Source organism: Solanum stenotomum, chromosome 1 (assembly GCF_019186545.1).
Source record: "Solanum stenotomum isolate F172 chromosome 1, ASM1918654v1, whole genome shotgun sequence".
Taxonomy (NCBI): Eukaryota; Viridiplantae; Streptophyta; class Magnoliopsida; order Solanales; family Solanaceae; genus Solanum; species Solanum stenotomum.
Genome location: NC_064282.1, coordinates 69,053,821 through 69,076,401, shown reverse-complemented (window position 1 = coordinate 69,076,401; position 22,581 = coordinate 69,053,821). Strand labels below are relative to the sequence as shown.

At 38.1% G+C, this 22,581-nt stretch overlaps 1 protein-coding gene and 1 pseudogene across 1 annotated transcript in view; both read right to left on the bottom strand.

The window, feature by feature from the left end:
- Positions 1-1,091: 1,091 nt before the first annotated feature.
- Positions 1,092-11,021, bottom strand: LOC125855825 (agamous-like MADS-box protein AGL29; annotated as a pseudogene).
- Positions 11,022-20,087: 9,066 nt separating this feature from the next.
- LOC125855817 (uncharacterized) overlaps positions 20,088-22,581 on the bottom strand; it is a 5,243-nt gene continuing 2,749 nt past the window's right edge. The window contains exon 4 of the mRNA XM_049535508.1: positions 20,088-20,326. Coding sequence (XP_049391465.1) covers positions 20,088-20,326 — 239 coding nt within the window. The remainder of the gene's footprint in view (positions 20,327-22,581) is intronic.

Below are 22,581 nucleotides of genomic sequence, written 5' to 3'. Positions count from 1 at the left end.
AAAAAAAAAAAAAAACTGCAACACTTCTTTTTTTTCCTCCCCCGTTTTCACATCTGCTCCTCCTTTAACAAACATGACCTTCTTAGTAGAACATGTTGAAATGTGTCGACTTAGTAAACGTAAGGATGACAATAGGGCGGTGCAGGGTGGGTTGAGCTTAACCTGCATATCTTTTAATTCGCTTCGCCCCGTCCCGCATAACAATGTTTTTCATTTTCAACCTGCCCCACTCCACTCTGCACCGCCCCACATAATTTTTTAAATATTTTATTTTTCTATCTAAGTTTGATACTAAAAATAAAATTCATAAAAATAAATTTACTTTTCATTAAGTTGTATTAATTTAATAGGATAGTGACTTAAATTTATTTTTTTAGAGGTCAATAGGGAAACATGTAAGAAATTGTATTATTCTTTATTGAACCATTTTGATTTACTATCTTGAATATGTTAGTAGCTTTAAAGAAATTATCTTAATAAATAGTGCTCTATCACTCTTATAACATGTAAAAAGTTAAAATTAAGTTTGAACCAACATAAAGTCATATATATTCGCAACCCACTCCGCCCCACATTAGTTTTAAAAAAACTCACTTGAACCTGTCCCGCATCCCACCATTCCTGCATAACCTTAAACCTGCCCCGCCCTGCATAACCTTAAATCCACCCCGCCCCACATTTGCCCCGCGCCATAGTCCCTAGTAAAACGTTAATGTGCCACTTAGTAAAACGTGTTGAAATGACACCATCAATCTTATTTAATGTGTTTAAAATAAATAAATTTTAGTTGAGATGTTTAAATGAATGTTGATGTCAATTTTATGTGATCATCGATAAATTCTGTCAATATATAAAGATATTTCTGAACAATACATGAAACTCTGTTCTCATAAACAATAATTCAGACTAACCATATCAATATATTATTAATGAAAATCATATCATAATACATGTTTGTAGCATTATTGAAATAAAACTTTTTTTTAAAATAACACCTTATTAATATAGATTTAAACTTACTAGAGTCTTCCCTAATATATCTATAAGTGATGATTTAGGGTCAATCATTTGTAATTTGAATTTTTCAAATTTCACACTCCAAAAGATTCATATCTCATTGAGGATGAAGCTTCAATTTCTAATTGATTCAAACGATGGTGTATATTAGAACTAGTTTCATTTAGCCAAGTTTTATATATGAACACTTCATCTGTATTGAGCTGCTCAATCGACTCTCATCAACCTTTATGTCTTGTTTATGTCATTTGGTCATAAGAGTTCTTTTTAGCAATCACAATATCTTCTATGACATTCAAGTTCTTCAAGCCTATTTTTGAGTTGATTCACTTTATTTCTAGCAGCATTCACTTCTAGATTTGTACTTTCACTTAACTGCATATCAGGATTTTGAAAACGAGAAATAACTGCATTAACTATAGGGCGAAATTTAAATGAGACTTACTAGTAGGGGAAATCATCATTATTCTAATGTCAACATTGCATTCTGTAACGAGCTCGCTAGCTTTTTTGTACAAACCCTCACGATGCTTTGTAAATGTAGCAAACATGGCATCCTTATTTTCGATTTTTTTTCTTAATCTACATCATTTCTATATGTTATTTTTAATCTGTGTGTAAGAATGTAGTCATGTTTGTCTTTGGTCTAAACCTGTCAAAGTGACTCTGTTTCTTCTAGCTTGGTTTGGATAATAATTTGTTACTTTTTGTTCCTATTGAATATATGTGTTTTCTTGAGATGTAAGTAGAATTAATCTCTATCCTCTGATTTAGTATGCATATAATTTTATTTTGGTCTTGTTCTAGTGAAGAGATTTAATAGCATGAATCAGGGAAAACTTACATAAATATACTATATTAAGAAAATATTTATCATTTAGGGTGTGTTTGGTAGGAAGGAAAATGTTTTCCTACAAAACGTTTTCTTGGAAAACAAGTGCATTTCTAACTTATTTTCTTATGTTTGGTTGAAGAGTATAAAATATTTTTTAATGTTTGGTTGGTCAGTGAAAAATAGTTTTCAAAAGATATCTTTTTATTTTGCCTTGAGACTAAAAAAAATACTCTTTAGGAAAGTAATTAATGATCCAAAAATCAACCCCGATAATTGATCTAGGATCCGACCCCCACACCCAAACTAGGACAAGACCCCGATGACCGTTCCAAAATTCAACCCAAGAAAAAAAAAATTGACGGAGTCGCTGGGGGTATGCGGCTGGGGGGTGGGGTAGGGGTGGAGGTGGCATTAAAAATTGAAATTTTTAAAAATTTGAAATACTTCCCAAAAGCANATTAAAAAAAATTTGAAATATTTTCCAAAAACAATTTTTTCTTAATTTTTTTTTGACGGGAATGGCCTGGGTGGGAGGAAGGGGGTAGGGGTAGGGGTGACGTTAAAATGAAAAAATTTGAAATTTGAAATATTTTCCAAAAAGGGATAGGGGTGGCATAAAAAATGATTTTTTTNGGTGTGGGGGGAGGGGGTAGGGGGAGGGTCGGGTACATGATATGGGTAGGGTAAGAAAAAAAATTAAAGGATTACTCTATAGTTTTGGAAAATGTTTTCCTTAATTTTGGAAGGGAAGTCATTTTCCTTAAATTTGAGGAAAATGAGTTTGATGTCTAAAACATTTCCTTCTAATTTGTGCTTGCGTGTGTTTTCAGATAATCATGCCTCCACGAAGTGCTGTCAGAGATCGTCCTGCTAGGAGTAATATTGAGGAGCAAGGGGTACCCAATGCACCTGAAGTGCAACCCCAAGGAGAAGTTGCCAATGCTGAGTTTAGGGAAGCAATTAGGATGCTAAGTCAAAGCTATGACTAATCAGGTTGGGCAACAAAGAGGAGCTTGACAAGAAGATGCTGACACTTCGAGGATTCGAGGATTCATGAGTTCTTGAGGATGAACCCTCCAAGTTTCACTAGTTCAAACACTACTGAAGATCCAGAGAACTTTATTAAGGAGCTGCAAAAGGTATTTGATGTCATGCATATTGCTGATACTCTGAGAGGGTAGAATTCGATGCATACCAAATAAAGGGTGTCGCTAGGATTTTGTTCGATCAATGGAAGAAGAATCGAGCTAAGGATGCACCACCTGCGAGTAGGGCTCTTTTTTAGGAGGCCTTCTTGGGGCGTTTCTTTCCCCGAGAACTGAAAGAGGCTAAGGTACGAGAGCTCCTTACCCTTAAGCAAGAGTCGCTAAGTGTTCATGAGTATGGGTTGAAGTTCACCCAACTGTCCCGTTATGCTCCGGATATAGTTGCAGATATGAGGAGTAGAATGATCTTGTTTGTTTCTGGATTGTCCCGTCTATCAAGAAAAGAGGGCAGGGCAACCATTCTAATTGGGGATATGGATATATTGAGGTTAATGGTATATGTGCAGCAGGTTGAGGAAGAGAAGCTAAGGGATAGAGAAGAGAGAATAAGAGAGCTAAGACAGGGAATGAGTCTGGGCAGCAGAAGAGTAATGCCAACAGGTCATCCTTCCAACAGAAACAGAATGGACCTGCTTCGTCATCTGCAAGTGCACCTGCACCTAAGAACAAAAGTGAGTACAATAGTTAGAATTTCAGAGCCAAGCCTGCCTATTCCCATGGTAATGTGGCACAAGGGGGTAGTAAGCCTTCTGCCTGTAGTAAGTGTGGTAGGAACCACTCAGGTACATGTCGTGAGGGCTCCACTGGTTGTTACAAGTGTAGCCAGAATGGACATTTCATGCGAGAGTGTCCAAAGAACAAGAAGGGTAATGGTAATGGGGGTAATAGAGCCCAGTCTTCTTCAGCTGCTCCACCAGACAGAGTTGCACCTAAAGGAGCTACTTCAGGTACTGGCGGAGGATCAAACCGCCTATATGCTATCACCAGTCGCCAAAATCAAGAGGATTCGCCAGATGTTGTCACTGGTATGATCCAAGTCTTTAACTTTAATGTTTATGCTTTGCTAGACCCAGGAGCGAGTTTATGTTTTGTAACTCCTTATGTTGCGATGAATTTTGATGTTATTCCTGAGCAACTTAGTGAACCATTCAGTGTTTCTACACCTGTTGGTGAGTCTAATCTAGCAGAGAGAGAGTCTATGGTGATTGTCTCGTTACCATCAATCACAAGAGTACCATGGCCGATTTAATTGAGTTAGACATGGTAGATTTTGATGTCATTCTTGGTATGGACTGGCTTCATGCCTGTTATGCCTCAATTGATTATAGAACTCGAGTTGTCAAGTTTCAGTTTCCAAATGAGCCAGTCTTAGAGTGCGAAAGCAATTCAGCAGTGCCTAAGGGTCATTTTATTTCGTACCTTATGACAATGAAGTTAGTTTCTAAAGTGTATGTCTATCACTTAGTCCAAGTTAATGACTCTAGTGTTGAGATACCTCATATTCAATCAGTTTCAGTAGTAAAAAAGTTTCCAGAAGTCTTTCCAAATGATCTAATGATCTACCTGGAGTCTCTCCTAAGAGAGAGATAGACTTTGGTATAGACATTCTTCTAGATATTCGTCCTATATTTATTCTGTCATATAGAATGGCACCAGCAGAGTTGAAAGAGCTTAAAGAGCAGTTGAAAGATCTCCTTGATAAGGGTTTTATTCGACCAAATGTCTTACCTTGCGGCGCTCCGGTCTTATTGTGAGGAAGAAGGATGGTTCCCTTAGGATGTGTATAGATTACCGTCAGTTACAATCAAGAACAAATATCCTCCCTCAAGGATTGATGATCTTTTCAATCAACTTCAGGGTGTCACCTATTTCTCTAAGATATATCTCAGATCTGGTAACCATCAGCTAAGAGTAAGGGAATGTGACATTCCAAAGACAACTTTCAGAACCCGTTGTGGTCATTATGAGTTTTTGGTCATGTCATTTGGTTTGACCTATGCGCCTGCAACATTCATGGACCTTATGAATAGAATTTTCAAACCTTATTTAGATATGTATGTTATCGTCTTCATTGATGACATACTAATTTATTCAAGGAATGAAGAAGATCATGCTAGTCATCTCAGAATAGTTCTCCAGACTTTAAAACATACGGAGTTATATATGTCAAGTTCTCTAAGTGTGAGTTTTGTCTTAAGTCTGTGGCATTCTTAGGCCACATTGTGTCTGGAGAGGGAATTAAAGTTGATACTCAAAAAATTGCAGAATTGTCCTAGACCCACATCTCCAACTGACATTAGGAGTTTCTTGGGTTTGGCCGGCTATTATAGAAGGTTCGTAGAGGGCTTCTTATCTGTTTCATCCCCTTTAACCCAAGTTAACTCAGAAAACAGTGAAGTTTCAATGGTCTGAAGCTTGTGAGAAAAACTTTCAAGAATTGAAAAGGAGGTTGACTACTGCCCTAGTATTGACCTTACCAGAAGGTACGCAAGGCTTTGTTGTCTATTGTGATGCGTCTAGAGTTGGTTTGGGTTGTTTATAATGCAGAATGACAAGCTTATAGTTTAAGCCTCCAGACAATTGAAAGTTCATGAGAAGAACTACCCAACACATGACTTAGAGTTGGCTGCCGTAGTATTTACTTTGAAGATATGGCATTATTATTTGTATGGTGTGCATGTAGATGTGTTCACCGATCATAAGAGCCTTTAGTATGTGTTTACTTAGAGAGATCTTAATCTCAGACAAATGAGGTGGTTAGAATTACTCAAGGATTATGGCATGAGTATTCTTTACCACTCAAGTAAGGTTAATGTTGTTGTTGATGCCTTGAGCAGGTTGTCTATGGGTAGTACCGCCCATGTTGAGGAAGAAAAGAGAGAGTTAGCAAAAGATGTGCATAGACTTGCACGCTTGGGAGTCCGACTAATGGATTCCACAGAAGGAGGAGTGATAGTGATGATTAGGGATGAATCATCATTAGTGTCAGAAGTAAAAGAGAAGCAAGACCCCATTTTTCTTGAATTGAAGGCAAATGTTCATAAACAAAAAGTATTAGTTTTTGAACAAGGGGGAGATGGTGTATTGAGATATCAAGGTAGATTGTATGTACCAATGGTGGATGGACTCCAAGAGAGGATCATGGAGAAAGCTCATAGCTCCAGCTATTCCATTCATCCTGGTTCCACAAAGATGTATCGCGATTTGAGAGAGGTCTATTGGTGGAGTATTATGAAGAAGGCCATTGCAGAGTTTGTTGTTAAGTGTCTGAATTGCTAACAAGTTAAAGTAGAGCACCAAAGGCCCGGTGGTATGGCTCAGAATATAGAACTTCCGGAATGGAAGTGGGAGATGATTAATATGGATTTCATCACAGGTTTGCCAAGGTCTCGCACGCAACACGATTCTATTTGGGTGATTATAGATCAAATGACTAAATCAATCCACTTTTTACCGGTAAAGACTACTTATTCAGCAGAGGATTATGTCAGGTTATATATTCAGGAGGTAGTGAGACTTCATGGAGTCCCTGTTTCGATTATATCAGATAGAGGTGCACAATTTACTGCACAGTTTTGGAAGTCATTCCAGAAAGGTTGGGGTTCAAAGGTGAACTTGAGTGTTGCTTTTTATCCTCAGACAGATGGTCAAGCAGAGTGCACTATTCAGACCTTAGAGGATATGTTGAGGGCTTGTGTGATTGATTTCAAAGGTAATTGGGATGATCACCTACCTCTTATTGAGTTTGCTTACAACAATAGTTACCACTCTAGTATCCAAATGGCTCCTTATGAAACTCTTTATGGACGGAGATGCAGATCTCCTATTGGATGGTTTGAAGTTGGTGAAGCAGGGTTGATAGGACCTGATTTAGTTCATCAAGCTATGGAGAAGGTGAAGGTGATTCAAGAAGGGTTGAAAACAGCGCAGAGTCGCCAGAAATCCTACACTGATGTTAGGAGAAGCGAGTTAGAGTTTGAAGTAGATGATTGGGTGTATTTGAAAGTTTCACCCATGAAAGTTGTTATGAGATTTGGTAAGAAGGAGAAGCTTAGTCCCCGGTATATTGGCCTTTACAGAATATCAAAAAGGGTAGGTAGTGTAGCTTATGAGTTAGAGCTACCACAAGAGTTAGCCGCGGTTCATCTGGTCTTTCACATCTCCATGTTGAAGAAGTTCATGGGTGATCCTTCATTGATCATCCCAACTGAAGATATTAGCATCAAGGATAACTTATCTTATGAGGAGATTCCGGTTCAGATTCTAGATCTCCAAGTTCGCAAGTTGAGGACTAATGAAGTAGCATCAGTCAAAGTCCTTTGGAGGAATCAATTTGTTGAGGAAGCTACTTGGAAGCAGAGGAGGATATGAAGAAGATATATCCATATCACTTCGAATTCGGAGAAATTCTAGACCAAGGTACAAATTCTCTTCTTAGTACTCTTTAACTTATGAGATTGCATGTTGTATTTGCATTGCTTGTTGGGTGTTTGAACTGAATGTTAGATGTTACACCCTTTAGCCCGCTAAGAGTAAGCTCATTCGAGGATGAATGTTCCCAAGGGGGATATATTGTAGAACCCCGTAACTAGAAAGAACTAGAAAGAAGTTAAAAAATGGAAATAGTCATTTTTGGAAAGAATATAAAATCTGGAAAATTTGAAGTTTGTTAAGTTGGATTTTTGGTCAACTTCAAACGACCATAACTTTTAGATCAAGATCATTTAGGTGTTTTTCTAGACATCGTAGGAAATATCTTGGAATAATCTTTCCAACGCCGCCAAGTTTGCGTGATTCCGAGTTTGTATGAGTGAAATATGCCCATTCGAAGTTGGGCTATTCAAATAAGGAAAGTCCAATCCGAATTTTGAAAGGGTAGTTTGGTCTTTTCCTTACCCAATTAATTTAATTCGTTTTAGTGAATTAATGAAGGGTCAAAACTGAATTTGGTCAATTTAGAAAAGTTGGAAATCTACGTTAGGGCTTGGAGGAAAGAGAAAAGAGGAGAAAGGAGAAGAAAGTTTAAGTTTCGTCGTCTTCGTAAGGAATCGCTTGTGGATTTCGTCAAGGGGTGATCCCTATGAGGTATGTGAGATCATATAGTGTTGGGTCCATTCACCCACGCGCCAAACCTATTTAATTCAGCAATTTTCATTCTAAAAGAGTTAGAATTTGATGTTCTTGAGTTGTGTTCTTGAATTATTTTCAGTCTTGAACTTACATGTGATTGATGGGTTTTCTTGAGACGTTTTAGCGATGTTAAGAGTTATTTCGAGTTAGATTCTAGTGTACATGTTTTGGGTATCTGAATCTAAGAAAGTATTGAGAAAAGAAATTGATTTAAAACGATTTAGGATCAGAAAACTAGTTGAAAAATTCGTCAGATGCACCTGGGGAGGGCCAGGTGCGTCGCGTCCCCATAGCGCCAGAGTGGTTGGGGCGGCGCGCCTATAGTGCGCTAGAAAGGAGCCCCAGTAAGTTAGGGTTGGTGCAGCGTGCCCGGGATGCGCCCAAATCATCGTTTTCACCCATTTTTTGTCGTTTAGCCTATTTAAGTCCTTATAAAGTGTACTAACACTTTCCATTGATTCTAACTACTCTAAATGGCTTCTAAACATCTAGAAATCATCTAGAAACATGAATCATATCCTTGAATAGATAAATTCAAATTCAAGAAAAGTCAAGAGCCAAGTCTAGAAAGTTCTTAGAGTCTTTTCAAGAAGTCTTTTGCAAATGCTTTTAACTTTGTTTTAAGACTTAAAGTTCAAGTTGAGTAAAGAGTAAAGTTTGAAGTTCATTTCTTCAAAGAAGTATATGGGGACTATGTATTCCCAAAGAGTTTAAAATGTTGTCACATTTAATAAGAACAGAAAATGAGATTTTCAAAGAGCCTTTGAGCTAGTTTTCAGAAAAGAGTAATCACTTTCTAAATGAAGCAAGAGAGGAAACTTTGATTTTCAAGATAGCCTTTGAGCTAAGTTTTTGAGCAATTATCTTAAATCACAGAAAGAAGAATGATTTTAAACATAAGAGCTAGTATCATATTTTGGGAGTAGTATTCAACACCGCTATGGGGGAGAGTTCAGACATTTGTCTTCAACAACATTTCATTTTCATACCTCAACTTTTGCTACACCTGCTCATTTCCATCAATGGTACCAGGTCCCCTCGAAACCTCCTTCTGTAATTCAGACTTCAGTGTAGCGATTTCAATCTCCTTGTTACTCAGAATCTCAATAAGATCAGTCACTTCCCGTTTAAGAGCAGCCTGCTGCTCTAGAACATCTGCCACTTAAGATCTGCCCTTAGTTTTTCCTTCAACACACTCACATTCCAGCAGGGTAGCAGCAGTGAACATCTGCTTGGTGGTACCAGGTACCCCTCTTCCAAAGGCACTTCGAAGTGGTTGAATACAAAATTCAGCAAGTAACCATACGGAATCCCATGTTTTGCCCTTTTCCAAGTCATTCCCATGTGCATGTGTTCCAGCATAATGACAGGGAGGTTGATCTCCTCAAGTTCATCAAGCTTCTCCATGAGAAAAAGGTCAGCAATAGATGCCACTGTACTCTTTTCAGTTCTGGGCACCAACACTTTGTTAATGAACTCAAAAAGCAACTGAAATTTCCCTTTGAGAAACTTTTTCGATAACCCTGCTCTTTTGACATCTCCATGTTTTGTGGCAAGTTTTGTGAAGTCACTGAATGGTTTACAACCTTCAATCATTCGAATTCCTTCCACAAGAACCCCTAAAATGATCCCCCAATATTTCTTCATCCAGACATATTTCAACATCCCTGACAGTAGTTGTGATTCCACCACCTTCCAGAAGTTCCATTTTGTAGAATCAGGTTCATGCAAGTACGGAACTGGAGTTTCAAAGAGATGGTTTCATCCTTGAATGGAGACAGCATAAAAAAGATTTGACATGCCAAATTTGGTTAGAATGTCAGGGTCAAAGACTCTGCCATTTAAAACCTTTTGGTTCTCCATTGCCATTATCCGCTCCTCCCTTGTCATTTCCTTTTCTTCACTTTGTTTTTGAACATTAGGACCTGGTCCCTTTACTGGTTTTGATTTTTCAGCCACCTGTTTTCTAACTTGCTCCTTTTTCACAGGAGATATCTTTGCAGCCTTCTGTACTTGCTTTGTTTTTACCCTTTCTTTCTCACTTTCTTTTCTTTTCTTTTCCACATAAGCAGCAATATCCTCAGACTCAGTATCACTAGACCTGATAGGGAGAGGTGTAGAGGTAGGCCTTTCAAGTTCAATACCCTCCCTCTTCCTTTTCCTGGCCCTTTCCGTTTGAACTTTGCTTGTTGCTATGGCGCTCCCCAAGACTTTTTGCGTTTCACTCCTTGTAACATACTTCCTTTTATCCCCTTTAGGGTGGAACACAACCAATTTTCCCTTTCCTTTCTTTTGTCGCTCCTTCTCAGACTTAGTAGGTTCAGCAATATGGTCAACTTTAGGAGAATTGTCAGTAACTTCTAGATCTAGTATACCAACTGTTAAGGTGTTGGCTCCTCGTACCCTTGTTCTATTCTATTTTAAGGGAGGTTCTTCCTTTTCCTTTTCAGTTTCAACAATAAAAGACTTGGGGGTTTGGTCAAAAACTGGTTCAAGACTGAGAGCGACCTGTTCTTGTGATCTATCATCTGGTTCTGAAAAGTTCGATTGAACATCTCCTTGAAGTTAAGTCAAACTTTGCGCAGCCACCAGTTCATCCACTGCTGCTAGAATGCTAGACTCAGGACCCCTTCCCTCAGGCAGTCTCCCTCAAAAAATCTTTCAGACATTGCGGAGGATACACCTCTAAAAGCCACATCTACCTCTTCAGTACTAGATCCGTCAATAACTTTCGCAACAGATTGTGCCTCTGAGTTTTGGGATTTTTTACCGGACAAAACTAGAGTGGGGGAACAGGGCAGAATCTCCTCAAAAGGGACCACAGGAGATGTCATAGCTTCAGTAAAGGGAGTGGTGGATTCACCTGTTTCACGAACTCCACAAACTGGAGTCGAAGGAGTTTCATCTAGAGGGGGTATGGAGAAGTTGAAGGAACTAGGGTTTTCAACTTCTTGGGAGATAGGAGTCTGGGAAGAAGAAACGGAGTTAGACATTTTGGGAGAGGAAAGAAGATACTTGAAGAACATTAGAAATCAAAAGGAAATACTTCAAGAGATTTGAAGAATTTGATTCTCTAGGAAATTAGGTTTAAATAAAGTCAAAAGGGTATCGGGCCCCCAACAGTGGCGACCTTTGGTTCTTAAAGTGAAAAGACACTAGAAACTGACGCGATGAATGGGTGAGACACATGGCAGTGATGTTGACAGGCAGACAGTGTAGCGTAAGTGATACTCACCTCATGAGGACCAGGTCCCCCTTATAGTTTGCAACCCTGCCTGTATGATTAGATCTTCCCTTCAGCTAAACACACCATAAGTGTATACATGCATTAAGGTATCAGGTGTGAATTCTTAAAAGACATCCATTAAAACAAGTATAGATACCTGCCCTTCCTAACATAATCAAAATGGAAGACTTTTGTGCAAGTTTGTCAAGGAATCAGGTGATCTTGTGCATCCACGGCCTCATCCTGTTTTTGATAAAACATTCTTTACTCAAGGTCTTTGTAAAGATATCAGCCAATTGATCTTCAGTCTTGCAGAATTTCATCACCACATTTTTCTTCTCAACATTGTCCCTCAGGAAATGGTGCCTCACATCTATGTGCTTTGTCCTCTTGTGATGCACAGGATTTTTGGCCATATTAATTGCACTGGTGTTGTCACATATTAGAGGAATTGTGTATGTGAGAACGCCAAAATCCTCTAATTGTTGCTTGATCCACAGAAGCTGAGCACAACATGAAGCATCAGCTACATATTTTGCCTCTGGTGTAGACAATGCAACTGAATTCTGCTTCTTTGTCCCCCGAGATATCAGTGATGATCCAAGAAAATGTGTCATGTCTGACGTACTCTTTCGATCCACAAGAAAACTTGCATAGTCAGCATCAGCATAGCCAATTAGAAGTGAGTCACATGTTGGATAAAAGAGGACCAGGTCCTGAGTTCCCTTCAAGTATCTCACAATTCGTTTAGCAGCCTTCAGATGTGACTCCTTTGGTGCAACTTGAAACCTTGCCCACATCCTTACACTGAAGACTATATCCAGCCTTCTTGCAGTGAGATACAAAAGTGACCCAATAATTCCCCTATACATGGTCTGATTAACCTCAACACTATCTTTATCCAAGTCAAGTTTCACACTTGTGTTCATAGGAGTATCAAGAACATTTGCTTCAAGTAAATTAAACTTTTTGACCAGTTCTTTTATGTATTTCTCTTGACATATAGAAGTACCCTGAAAGGACTGTTTGATTTGCAAGCCTAGGAAGAAAGTGAGTTCCCCCATCATGCTCATTTCAAATTCACTACTCATCAAATCAACAAATTCTTTGCACAATGAATCTGCAGTGGCTCCAAAAATGATGGCATCTATATATACCTGCACAATCAACAACTCCTTACCTTTGGATTTTAAGAACAAGGTATTATCAATTTTACCTCCTTTGAACCCATTTGCAAGGAGGAATTTTGACAGGCGTTCATACCAAGCTCTAGGAGCTTGTTTTAACCCATAGAGCCTTGTCCAATTTCAGCACATGATTTGGCAGTTCTGCATCTTCAAAACCTGGGGGCTGTTTGACATACTCTTCTTCTTTCAGATTCCCATTCAAGAAGGCACTCTCGAAATCCATTTGAAATATCTTGAATTCCATGTGAGCAGCAAATGCTATCAGGATTCTGATGGCTTCCATTCTGGCTACAGGAGCAAACGTCTCATCATAGTCAATCCCCTCCTCTTGATTGTACTCCTACACCACAAGCCTTGACTTGTTTCTAGTAATGGTTCCATGCTCATCAAGTTTGTTTCTGAAGAACCATCTTGTTCCAATAATTGTTCTGTTGAGAGGTCGGGGGACCAGGTGCCACACTTTGCTCCTCTCAAACTGATGGAGTTCTTCTTACATTGATGTTACCCAATCTGCATCCTGTAGAGCTTCCTTGATGTTCCTTGGTTCAATGGATATATGCAACTAAATTTCTTGTCCTGGATCTCGTTTGAATTCCAGAATCAAGTGGAGAGATGAGATTGTCCAATGGATGTGAGGTTTGATGTTTCCATCCAGACTTTCTGATCGACCCTTCTTCGATTTCAACATCATTATCCTCATGATTTTGAGATGGAACCTCCTGGGTAGTATCAGAGGGACCAGGTGTTCCTGTGAGATCTGCAGTAATTTCCTTTGCAACCTGTTTGTTTCCAGGGTTTAGGATATCCTTGTCTTCCCTTTCCTTGATCAGCTCCTCCATTTCATGGTCTCCCTTTTGATCATCAATTTTCTCAGTTTCATCGAATGTCACATGAATGCTCTCTTCAACACATAGAGTTCTTTTGCTAAACACTCTGTAGGCCTTGCTAGTAGAAGAGTATCCTACAAACACACCTTCATCACTCCTAGCTTCAAACTTACCCAAGTCATCCTTTCCATTATTTAGAACAAAACATTTGTGCCCAAATGGCTTAAGGTGAGGAATTGAAGGCTTTCTGTCGTTCAATAATTCATAAGGTATCTTTTTTTTATCATAGACCTGATAAGGCACCTATTTGTAACATAGCATGTTGTGTTGACGGCTTCTACCCAAAAATCCATAGCAAGCCCTAAGTCAATTAGCATAGTCCTTGCAATATCAACTAATGTCTTGTTCTTCCTTTCAACCACTCTGTTCTGCTGAGGAGTTCTTGGTGTAGAGAAATTGTGATTGATTCCATTTTCAGCGCAAAAACCTTCAATTTGAGAGTTATCAAACTTTGTTCCATGGTCAGACCTGATACTAGCAATTTTGCAGTTGACCTTTAGTTGAATAGCCTTGGCGAAAGTAATCAGAACACTAGCAGTCTCGTCCTTTTCCCGTAGAAACATGTTCCAGGTGTACCTGGAGAAATCATCAACAACTACAAAAATATACTTCTTCCTCCTCTACTTTAAATTCTAACAGGTCCACATAGATCCATGTGGAGAAGCTCCAAAGGTCTGGTCGTGCTCACTCCCTTCTTAGCCTTGAAGGATGATTGTGTTTGTTTTCCTCTTGCACAGGCATCACAAACTTTATCATTTGAAAATGTCAGCTTTGGTAATCCGCGGACCAGGTCCTCTGCAACAAGCTTGTTTAGTAAATAGGTACTTACATGAACAAATCGTCGATGCCATAGATTTGCATCATCAGCTTGAGCACTCAGGCATGAAACACTATCCCCTTCAATAGAGTCAAGATTAGCAACGTACATATTCTTGACCCTTTTTGCAGACATCACAATTCTTTTAGTTGCACAGTTTGTAACAATACACCCATCAGACATGAACTTGACTTCATTTCCCTTATCGCAGATTTGAGATACGCTCAAGAGATTGTATTTCAACCCATCCACGTAGTGTACACTGTCTATGGAATTGACTGTTGTTCTTCCTATCTTCCCAATGCCAAGAATAAAACCTTTCTTTCCACCGCCAAATGACACACCACCACCTTGGTATACTTCCAAAGAGAGGAAGTTTAGAGTGTTTCCAATCATGTGCCTTGACCATCCACTGTCCATGTACCAGCACTGACTGCTTCCTCTCTTCTGCACAAGAATCACTTATTAGACTTAGGAACCGACTTCAAATGGAGTTCCCAAAAACTGTCGAAAGGCTTAATGAGAAACCTTCCTACCCATGGGGGTAAAGTGTTGTTGCTAAAATGGTAACCAGGACCATGTACCCTTTTCTTTTTCTCAACAACTTTTCTTGATTTTAGAAACTTCTCCTGACTCTCTTTAACTTTCCTCAGTTTCTCACATTGTTATTTTAGATGACCATTTTTTCCACAGTGAGTACACAAAAGGTTGTCTGAGACAGATACATATTTACTATGTGGATTGTAAGGAGGCTTTATCTATCTACAACCTAATCCATTTCTGCTGTTGAACTGTTGACTTGCTAAGTTGGTGAGAATTTTAAATGAGTCAGTCCATTTTAGAGAGTGTTTCAATTCTTCCTTGATCTTACATAGATCCTTCGCTAGCTGAGAGTTTCTTTCTAAGGAGGCAACTAACTTGGACTCAAAGGTCTTAAGTTTTTCTTCTAGTTCAACCTCAAAGTCGTTGAGTTTTCTCTTCCCTCCCTTAGAGGTATCAGGTCCCTCGCTGGGTTCCAGACTATCAGTCTCAATGATACCTATTCTGACACTCAATTCATACATTTGAGCATTAAGAGCTGAGTTTTCATCCTCGCACCGACTCAGCTTTTCACTTATCATCAAATTTTCAGAGGTCGGTTCATCAACTGAGTCAATTAATAAAGCAACAAGTTTTCTCAATCTATTGATAGAAAGAGTATCAAGATGATTTTTGAGATCAAGAAAGGTTACCTTATTTAGATCCTCTTCATCGTTAGATTTTGCCATTAGAGAGAAACATGGAGTTGTTGAAAGTCTCATCATCTTTTACAGCCATCATTGAGAAATCTTGTGGGCGGTCTATCTCTTCTTCAGACCCACTGGATGCATTTCCCCACACTGCCAAAGCTTTCTTCACTAGTTGATCAGCATAAGCTTTTCTTTCGGCATGATTTAGGACCCGGTCCCTTCTACGAGGTCTGAAGTCCTGAGTTTCTTGCTTCTGGCTGGGACAGTCCCTCATAAAATGACTAGGTTTGCCACATTTATGACAAAGATCATTTGAGTTTGCTGCTATGCTAGTTGAAGCCTTATTTTGAAAGCCTCCATGCTTCTTGATAATCTTCTGAAATCTTCTAGTAACATAGGCCATTTCATCCTCTTCCTCAGTCACATCATTTTGAGAAGTTTTCAGAGCAATCGATTTCTCCTTCTTTCCCTCCTTCATGCTTGTCCCCTGTTGCTTGTTCAACTGATAGGTTTGAAGATTGCCAATCAGTTCATCCATGGCAAGAGTCTTCAGATCTTTTGCTTCTGTTATATCATTCACTTTGCTTTCTCATGACTTGGTCTTTTGCTTCTGTTATATCATTCACTTTGCTTTCTCATGACTTGGGAAGCACTTTGAGAATCTTTCGAACTTGTTTGCTCAAGGGAATAGGCTCACTAAGGCATCTTAGTTCGTTGGTTATGGAAGTGAATCTGGAGTTCATCTCGAATATAGTTTCACCTTTCTTCATGCAAAAATTCTCGTATTGAGTTGTAAGCATGTCGACCTTGGACTCCTTCACTTGAGTTGTTCCCTCTTGAGCAGTTTGAAGACAGTCCCATATCTCCTTGGCCGTCTCACAGGCAGATATTCGGTTGTACTCGTCTGATCCGATTCCACATACTAGAATCTTCTTCGCTTTATAATTCTTCTCTATATTTTTTCTATCTTCTTCATTGTACTCTTTTCTGGTTTTGATAACTGTTGTAGTGAGCTCTCCATCTTTCACTTCCTTTGTAGGAATGTATAATCCGTCAAGAATCATGTCCCGCAACTCAGTGTCTTCAGTATTGATGTAATCATGCATGCGATTCTTCCACCACCCATAGTATTGCCCATTAAAATAGGGTGGTCTGGTAGATGACTGGCCTTCTTCCATATTGGTAGGTTGTCATTCCTTCAGGATCTTTTCTTTTCTTGGTGTTACCCAATTCGAAAAGTCAAGCTCTGATACCACTTGTTGGAATGTATGCGTCCACCGCTTTCAATGGGACTAGGTCCTCAACATAATTATATTAACAAGCAGTAAGATAAATGTTGAAAGTAAAGATTGCACACACAACTTTACGTGAAATCCTCCTTGCTCAAGGGAGTAAAACCACGACCTGTCTCACAGGGATTTTCAAACTGCTTTTACTAATCTTCTCCAAGCAAAAGTAAAAACAAGTTTACAAAATGAGATTAACCTTCTAATCTCCACACTAAGTAATGCCTCCTATTACTTAGATGAGCCTAAGCAGATACAACACTGCGCACTATACTAATCCTAGCTAATTAATATAGACTTTTAAAGTAAGACACTAAGTTACTCACAACCTAGTTCTTACAATGATTCACACAAGTTTGAAACGTTTCTAACACAAACGAAACGATTCCTGCAATATAAGCACGATTACAAGAAATCAAAGTAAAAGTTGATACATGAAGCACTTGAAGCAATCGATCAGGTCCCTGCTGTTTTTAGGCTTGAAATCTCTTTATTTGAATGAATAAATCTTTTGGTTGTTTGTAAGTTGAATATATCAGAAAGAAGAATTATTACCCAATGTACAAACAACCTCATCGCTTCTGATTGGTGGAGTACTCTGCAACTCCATCAACTTCCTGACGCAGACAGCTTTTACAGTTGTACAACATATTGACACTAGACGAGCATACTCTGCAGAGGACTAGGTCCCTGCACTTGTGAGGATATCATGAAAACATCTAGGAGCGTTAGCACTTATCAATAGGTAAGCAAACAGTGAGTCACAAAGTAGGGCTCGCTGAGAGAAATGATCAAGCAAGTAAAAATAGTTAAAGAACAAACAGAAGCTATTACATCTTAAGTCACATGCTATTCCTGTACATAAATGATTTTACAGGCCAAAATTATATTTGATATATTAGCTATCTAATGCAGATTAGAAAGCAATGACAACAAATATGGCGAGGGCAGAACTGTTTGTCCAGAACAAAAGGAATAAAGGTTATCTATACCAAGTTTAGATCTTTACCGTCATTCCATTGTCTAAATTATCAAATACAATTTCTATAGAATCAGATAACACTTGCTGACTTGCTCCTTCCTGTATGGGGAAAAAAGAGATATCACAAACATTGCAAGGACATGAACTACTGCAATTTCAAAACCTCGGGGAAAAGCCTCACTAGATCCATTTGCACCAACTGCACAAAATAAAATTTCAAACATGTTTAAGTTAAAAAAAATATACAACACAGCTAAACTTTATGGAGAATACCAAGGATATAGGCGACATTACCAACACAGTTAACTTTCGGACTGAAAGCCTCAAGTAACAGATAGAATGAGGGCATAGGATAATACAAAGAAGAAATGTCAGGTGATAGCCTTCCGAATGATTTCATCATATACTATGTTAGAGGTAGAATGATCATCATGGCTAGTTGATGTAGGCAGTCGGATCTATAACCGCACACAATTTGAACATTTTGCTCTTGATAAGGCAACATAGAGTTGACCATGTGAAAAAACAGGTTCTCGCAAATAAATTCCAAGAAAATCCAAAGTTTGACCTTGACCTTTATTTATAGTCATAGCATTGCACAATCTAATGGGAAACTGCATTCTTTTAAATTGGACGAGCATTCTTTCATCTTGTGATGATAATAATGGTATTCTTGAAATAAAAACATGTGTGTTTTTGAAATCTCCTGTGGTAATCTTAGCGCTAATAACATGAGTTCTAAAATCACAGCTGGTCAATCGTGTACCATTACATAAACCTTCACATGGATTTAAATTTCGTAGTAATATAATTGGGCAATTCTCTTTCAAATGTAACATGTATGGGGGTAAACTTGTGGGATTTAAATAGTGAAGTAGATCTTCAAATTGTGTTTGATTGTTAAACTCAAGAGCTTCATTAGTGCCGATAAATGTTTTGACTTTCCATCGAATCGATGGATAAGTGTGTCATTGATTTCATCGACAAAATCATTCTTTGTTGTCAAGATCACACGGGAATCTGTAGGATATGAATTAGAGTATGGTGAATGTAAGTTCCATATGTCGCGGTGAAAAGTTTATCTAAAGATTCTTTTTTAGTTGTGTAAGGAATAAGCAGAAAATTTGGAATTTCAATCTTGTTTACCGAGCTGATTTTTTCTTGTTCGTTTCCAACTCTTAGTAGATAATCACAAAATGCAGGATCCGTTTTTGTTCTCATATTTTCAGATAACTGAATCTTTTCAAGTTCATTCCAAATGGTAAAATATAACAAGCTTTCTGCAATAAAATCTTCCTTTTTCCCATATCGTACAACAGGAAGAGTTTGTCGGAAATCACCTCCTAAAACTACTACTTTTCCACCAAATAATGCGTTTGTATCCATCAGATCTTTCAAGAATTGATCCAGAACTTCCAACATTCTTTTTTTAGCCATGGATACCTCATCCTACACAATCAATTTTGCATCTCGAATTAAACCTGCTAGCGAGCTTTCTTTGCTAATGTTACAACTTGTGTTATCGTCAAGGTTAATAGGAATTTTGAACCGTGAATGTGCAGTACGTCCACCTGGAAGAATAGAAGCAGCAACACCAGAGGTAGTTGCTGCTAAAGCTATATATCTCATAGATCGTACAGTTGCTAATAAAGCACGATATAAGAAAGTCTTTCCAGTTCCTCCTCGACCATCAACAAAAAATGCGCCTGGTTTGTTTGAAAATGTTATGTCAGTAATCACATTATATGTAATCATTTGATTTTTGTTTTTTTTTTGTGTAAGAGCAGATCGTCTTCATTTACAGTAATAGATCTTTCTAAATGAACACCTTTTGCCTCTTTTGCCGTTGAAGATGGCATGATAGTTTCTGAGATGAGTTCATACTGATTTATATCATTTCCCATAGAATGTAAAATGTCGTTGATATGATTTAAAGCTTGATATCAAGTTTTTTTTATTCCAACAGTTTGCAACACTTTATAGTCTTTGAGAATTGATTCTTCAAACAGCTCGTATAAATTTCTTGGGTTGGTTGGACTACAATACACCAATAATGTAGCAAATAAACGTCTCAAACTATATAGCATCTGATAACATGTGACTTCAGACATACACTCTATCAAACTATTGTCACAATGTAGCAATCCTCTTTTCTCGACCGATTCTCTGAAAGTACTACAAGGCTCTCCATTTACAATCAAAAGATCTTTGTATGATGTTGGTCCTCATATATACATCAGTAGTAATCGAAGATAATATCGCTCTCCTTCTGTTGGATGACATGTGACAATACGTCCAACAACACAACATTTTTATCTACGTGCCCAGAATTTTTCACTGGACGACCAGACAAAATACTCAGATCTTTGTATAGTAAATTGAGTTCTATATCATATTTGTCAGTTTGGTTCATATGAAAGAACTCAGTTAACATCGTTTTTCTTATCATGGATTGTTCACATTTGCATTTATATCTGCATTGCTCTTAAAAGAAACGAATTGTTGGCATTCTAGATGTAGTTGAAGAAGATAAACGCTAGTAGACATTTCACTAATAGCAAAACCAAAGAGACGCCATACAGCCTCTGGAGGTGATATCCATCTAGCAGACTGATACTCTTTTACCTCATTTATCTCTATGGATGTATCGCTATTTTGTACACAGAATGCAATCTTGTCATGTCCTTTGCAAATGTATTTGTACAGATACTTTACGACTTTGATGTTAGAGCACACTTCAATATTTATGTGACAATTAAATTTTCCAAGTAAATATGGATTGTACGGGACCACCCAAGAGTTATCCAAATATTGATTTCTCACTTTAACAACTTCTCCTGTATTTCGTCTTCTATAAATTGGATAAGAATCACTTCCTTTTGATGTTTGATTGGCAATTTTTTTTGGATATTTAAACTTGCACTAGACTTTTTTTTTGGTACAAGAATTTGTTGGGTTTAAACTGCCACAAGGACCATGCATCATATGTTTAATCACAAGCTTACGCAAATTTGAATATGCATCATCATATAGTAATTCAGCTTGAATTATATCATCGTATGCCTGTGCTGTCAATAGTTTGTGCTCATTACTTAGTATAATAAGAAAGTGAGCATGAGGTAAACCTCGCTTTAGAAACCCTACAGTGTACATATAAGCAACAACTTTTCCGAAGACATTTCGTTTTAATATATCGGTCTTTAGTTCTTCTATTTTAGCCATTAATACTCTACTATTTAAATCAGGTATGTTTTGCGCCTCATCACCCGATGATAGATGTTCTTTTATTTCTGGCCAAGATGGGTTGCATGTTATAGTTATAAATAGATCAGGCTTACCAAAATGTTGCACTAATGCAATGGCATCCATATAACGTTGGCGCATATCTCTGGGTCCTCCTATGAAAGAATTTGGTAGAAATGTTTGTTTTCCAACATTGGAAGAGTCTCGTTCACCTAGCCTCAAAATGTCAAGGAGTCCTTGATATATACTCATTCTAAACAAATATGGATTGTATAAAACAAATTCCAATCTTTGTGTCTCTGATTTGATGTATTCGTCAACTGAATATTGCTGCAATAATCTTCATGTATGCAAGATGTCATCTTCATCATCATTTCTCATTTGAAGTTTATAACAATAATATTCACGAATCGAAACTGCGTCTCTTTTGCGTTTTTCTTTTTGTAAAGTGTCATCTTCCATGCCTAGGTATCCATCAACAGAGACAAAAAAAATTTATGTTAGGTAATTGTTCAAGCTCGGACAAAGTAGGATTTGTAGAAACATTTTTCCCATTGTAAAATTTTTTAATACCACAATGCCACCCACCTTGTCCATGTGTTAATAACAAAGGGTACTGTAAAGGATCATAGCAACCAAAATAATAGTTGACTCGTTGTATCTTGTCACTGAGTATAAATTTGAACATGAGGTGCATGAGTAGCAAGACCATCATTTTGATCAGTCCATATTGCTGCAACTTCAGTAGTAGAAGGTAGATTATACACTCGTTGATCCAATCCAGCATCACATTTTAGTGGTATATGAAAGTTTTGCAAGTTTGGTGTCTTTGTCAAAGATCGGAGAAACATTGAGTATGGATTGTCTTTTAGTATAGTCATAAGTTCCATTACTATTGATTCATGTAGCCTGTCGGAACAAGAAATTTTGTTTTGAAGCTCATTTGCGTTATCATAAAGGTACAGTTGTAAATTTTTTGATTTTCTTTCCTTGGGATATAAGGCATTTATCAGGTGATACATCTGCCCCTGAACTTTAAATGTGTAGATACCATGATTTCTTTGAGCTAAATCTTTGTCGTAATTAACACCAAGTGACGTAAAGGCAAATAAATTGTTATATGTTCGAATATATGTTTGAAAATGCTTGGATTCTGCATCGTTTCTCGTATATAAATGTAATGACCCTCTTGGTCATTTTTGTGTCTTGCCTTCTGTGTGTCGTTTAGAGCGTTCCTGTAGCGACCCCAAGTCATTTATGACTTGCTGGGACTGACAGTTCGGTCACCTGGTCGTTTGTTTGGTCTTGGTGTGAGTTTTTGTGTTTTGGAGCTTATGAACCTTGAATGATCATTTTTGATCAAAAGTTCAAGAAGATGACATCGGAATCCAATTCTGACGATTTCATCAGCTCCGGAAGGGTCATTTTAAGCTAGTAGCACGGTCGACATGACTCCCGAGGTTTTCAGTGTGAGTCGGTGTGATTAGGCGTTTTAGCCTTTGAATTTTGGCTTAAGTTTGACTTTGGTCAACATTCTGAGTAAACGCGCTCGGATGAGAATTCTGTCAGTGCAGTTAGCTCCGGAATGTCGATTTTGGTCTAGATTGACCCTTCTTTTGTGTCCCGGGGTTTTTGATATCTTTCCGAGCCCTTTTGTGGGTTTTGGCTTAAAATGGCCTTTGGAAGTGGGACCCAC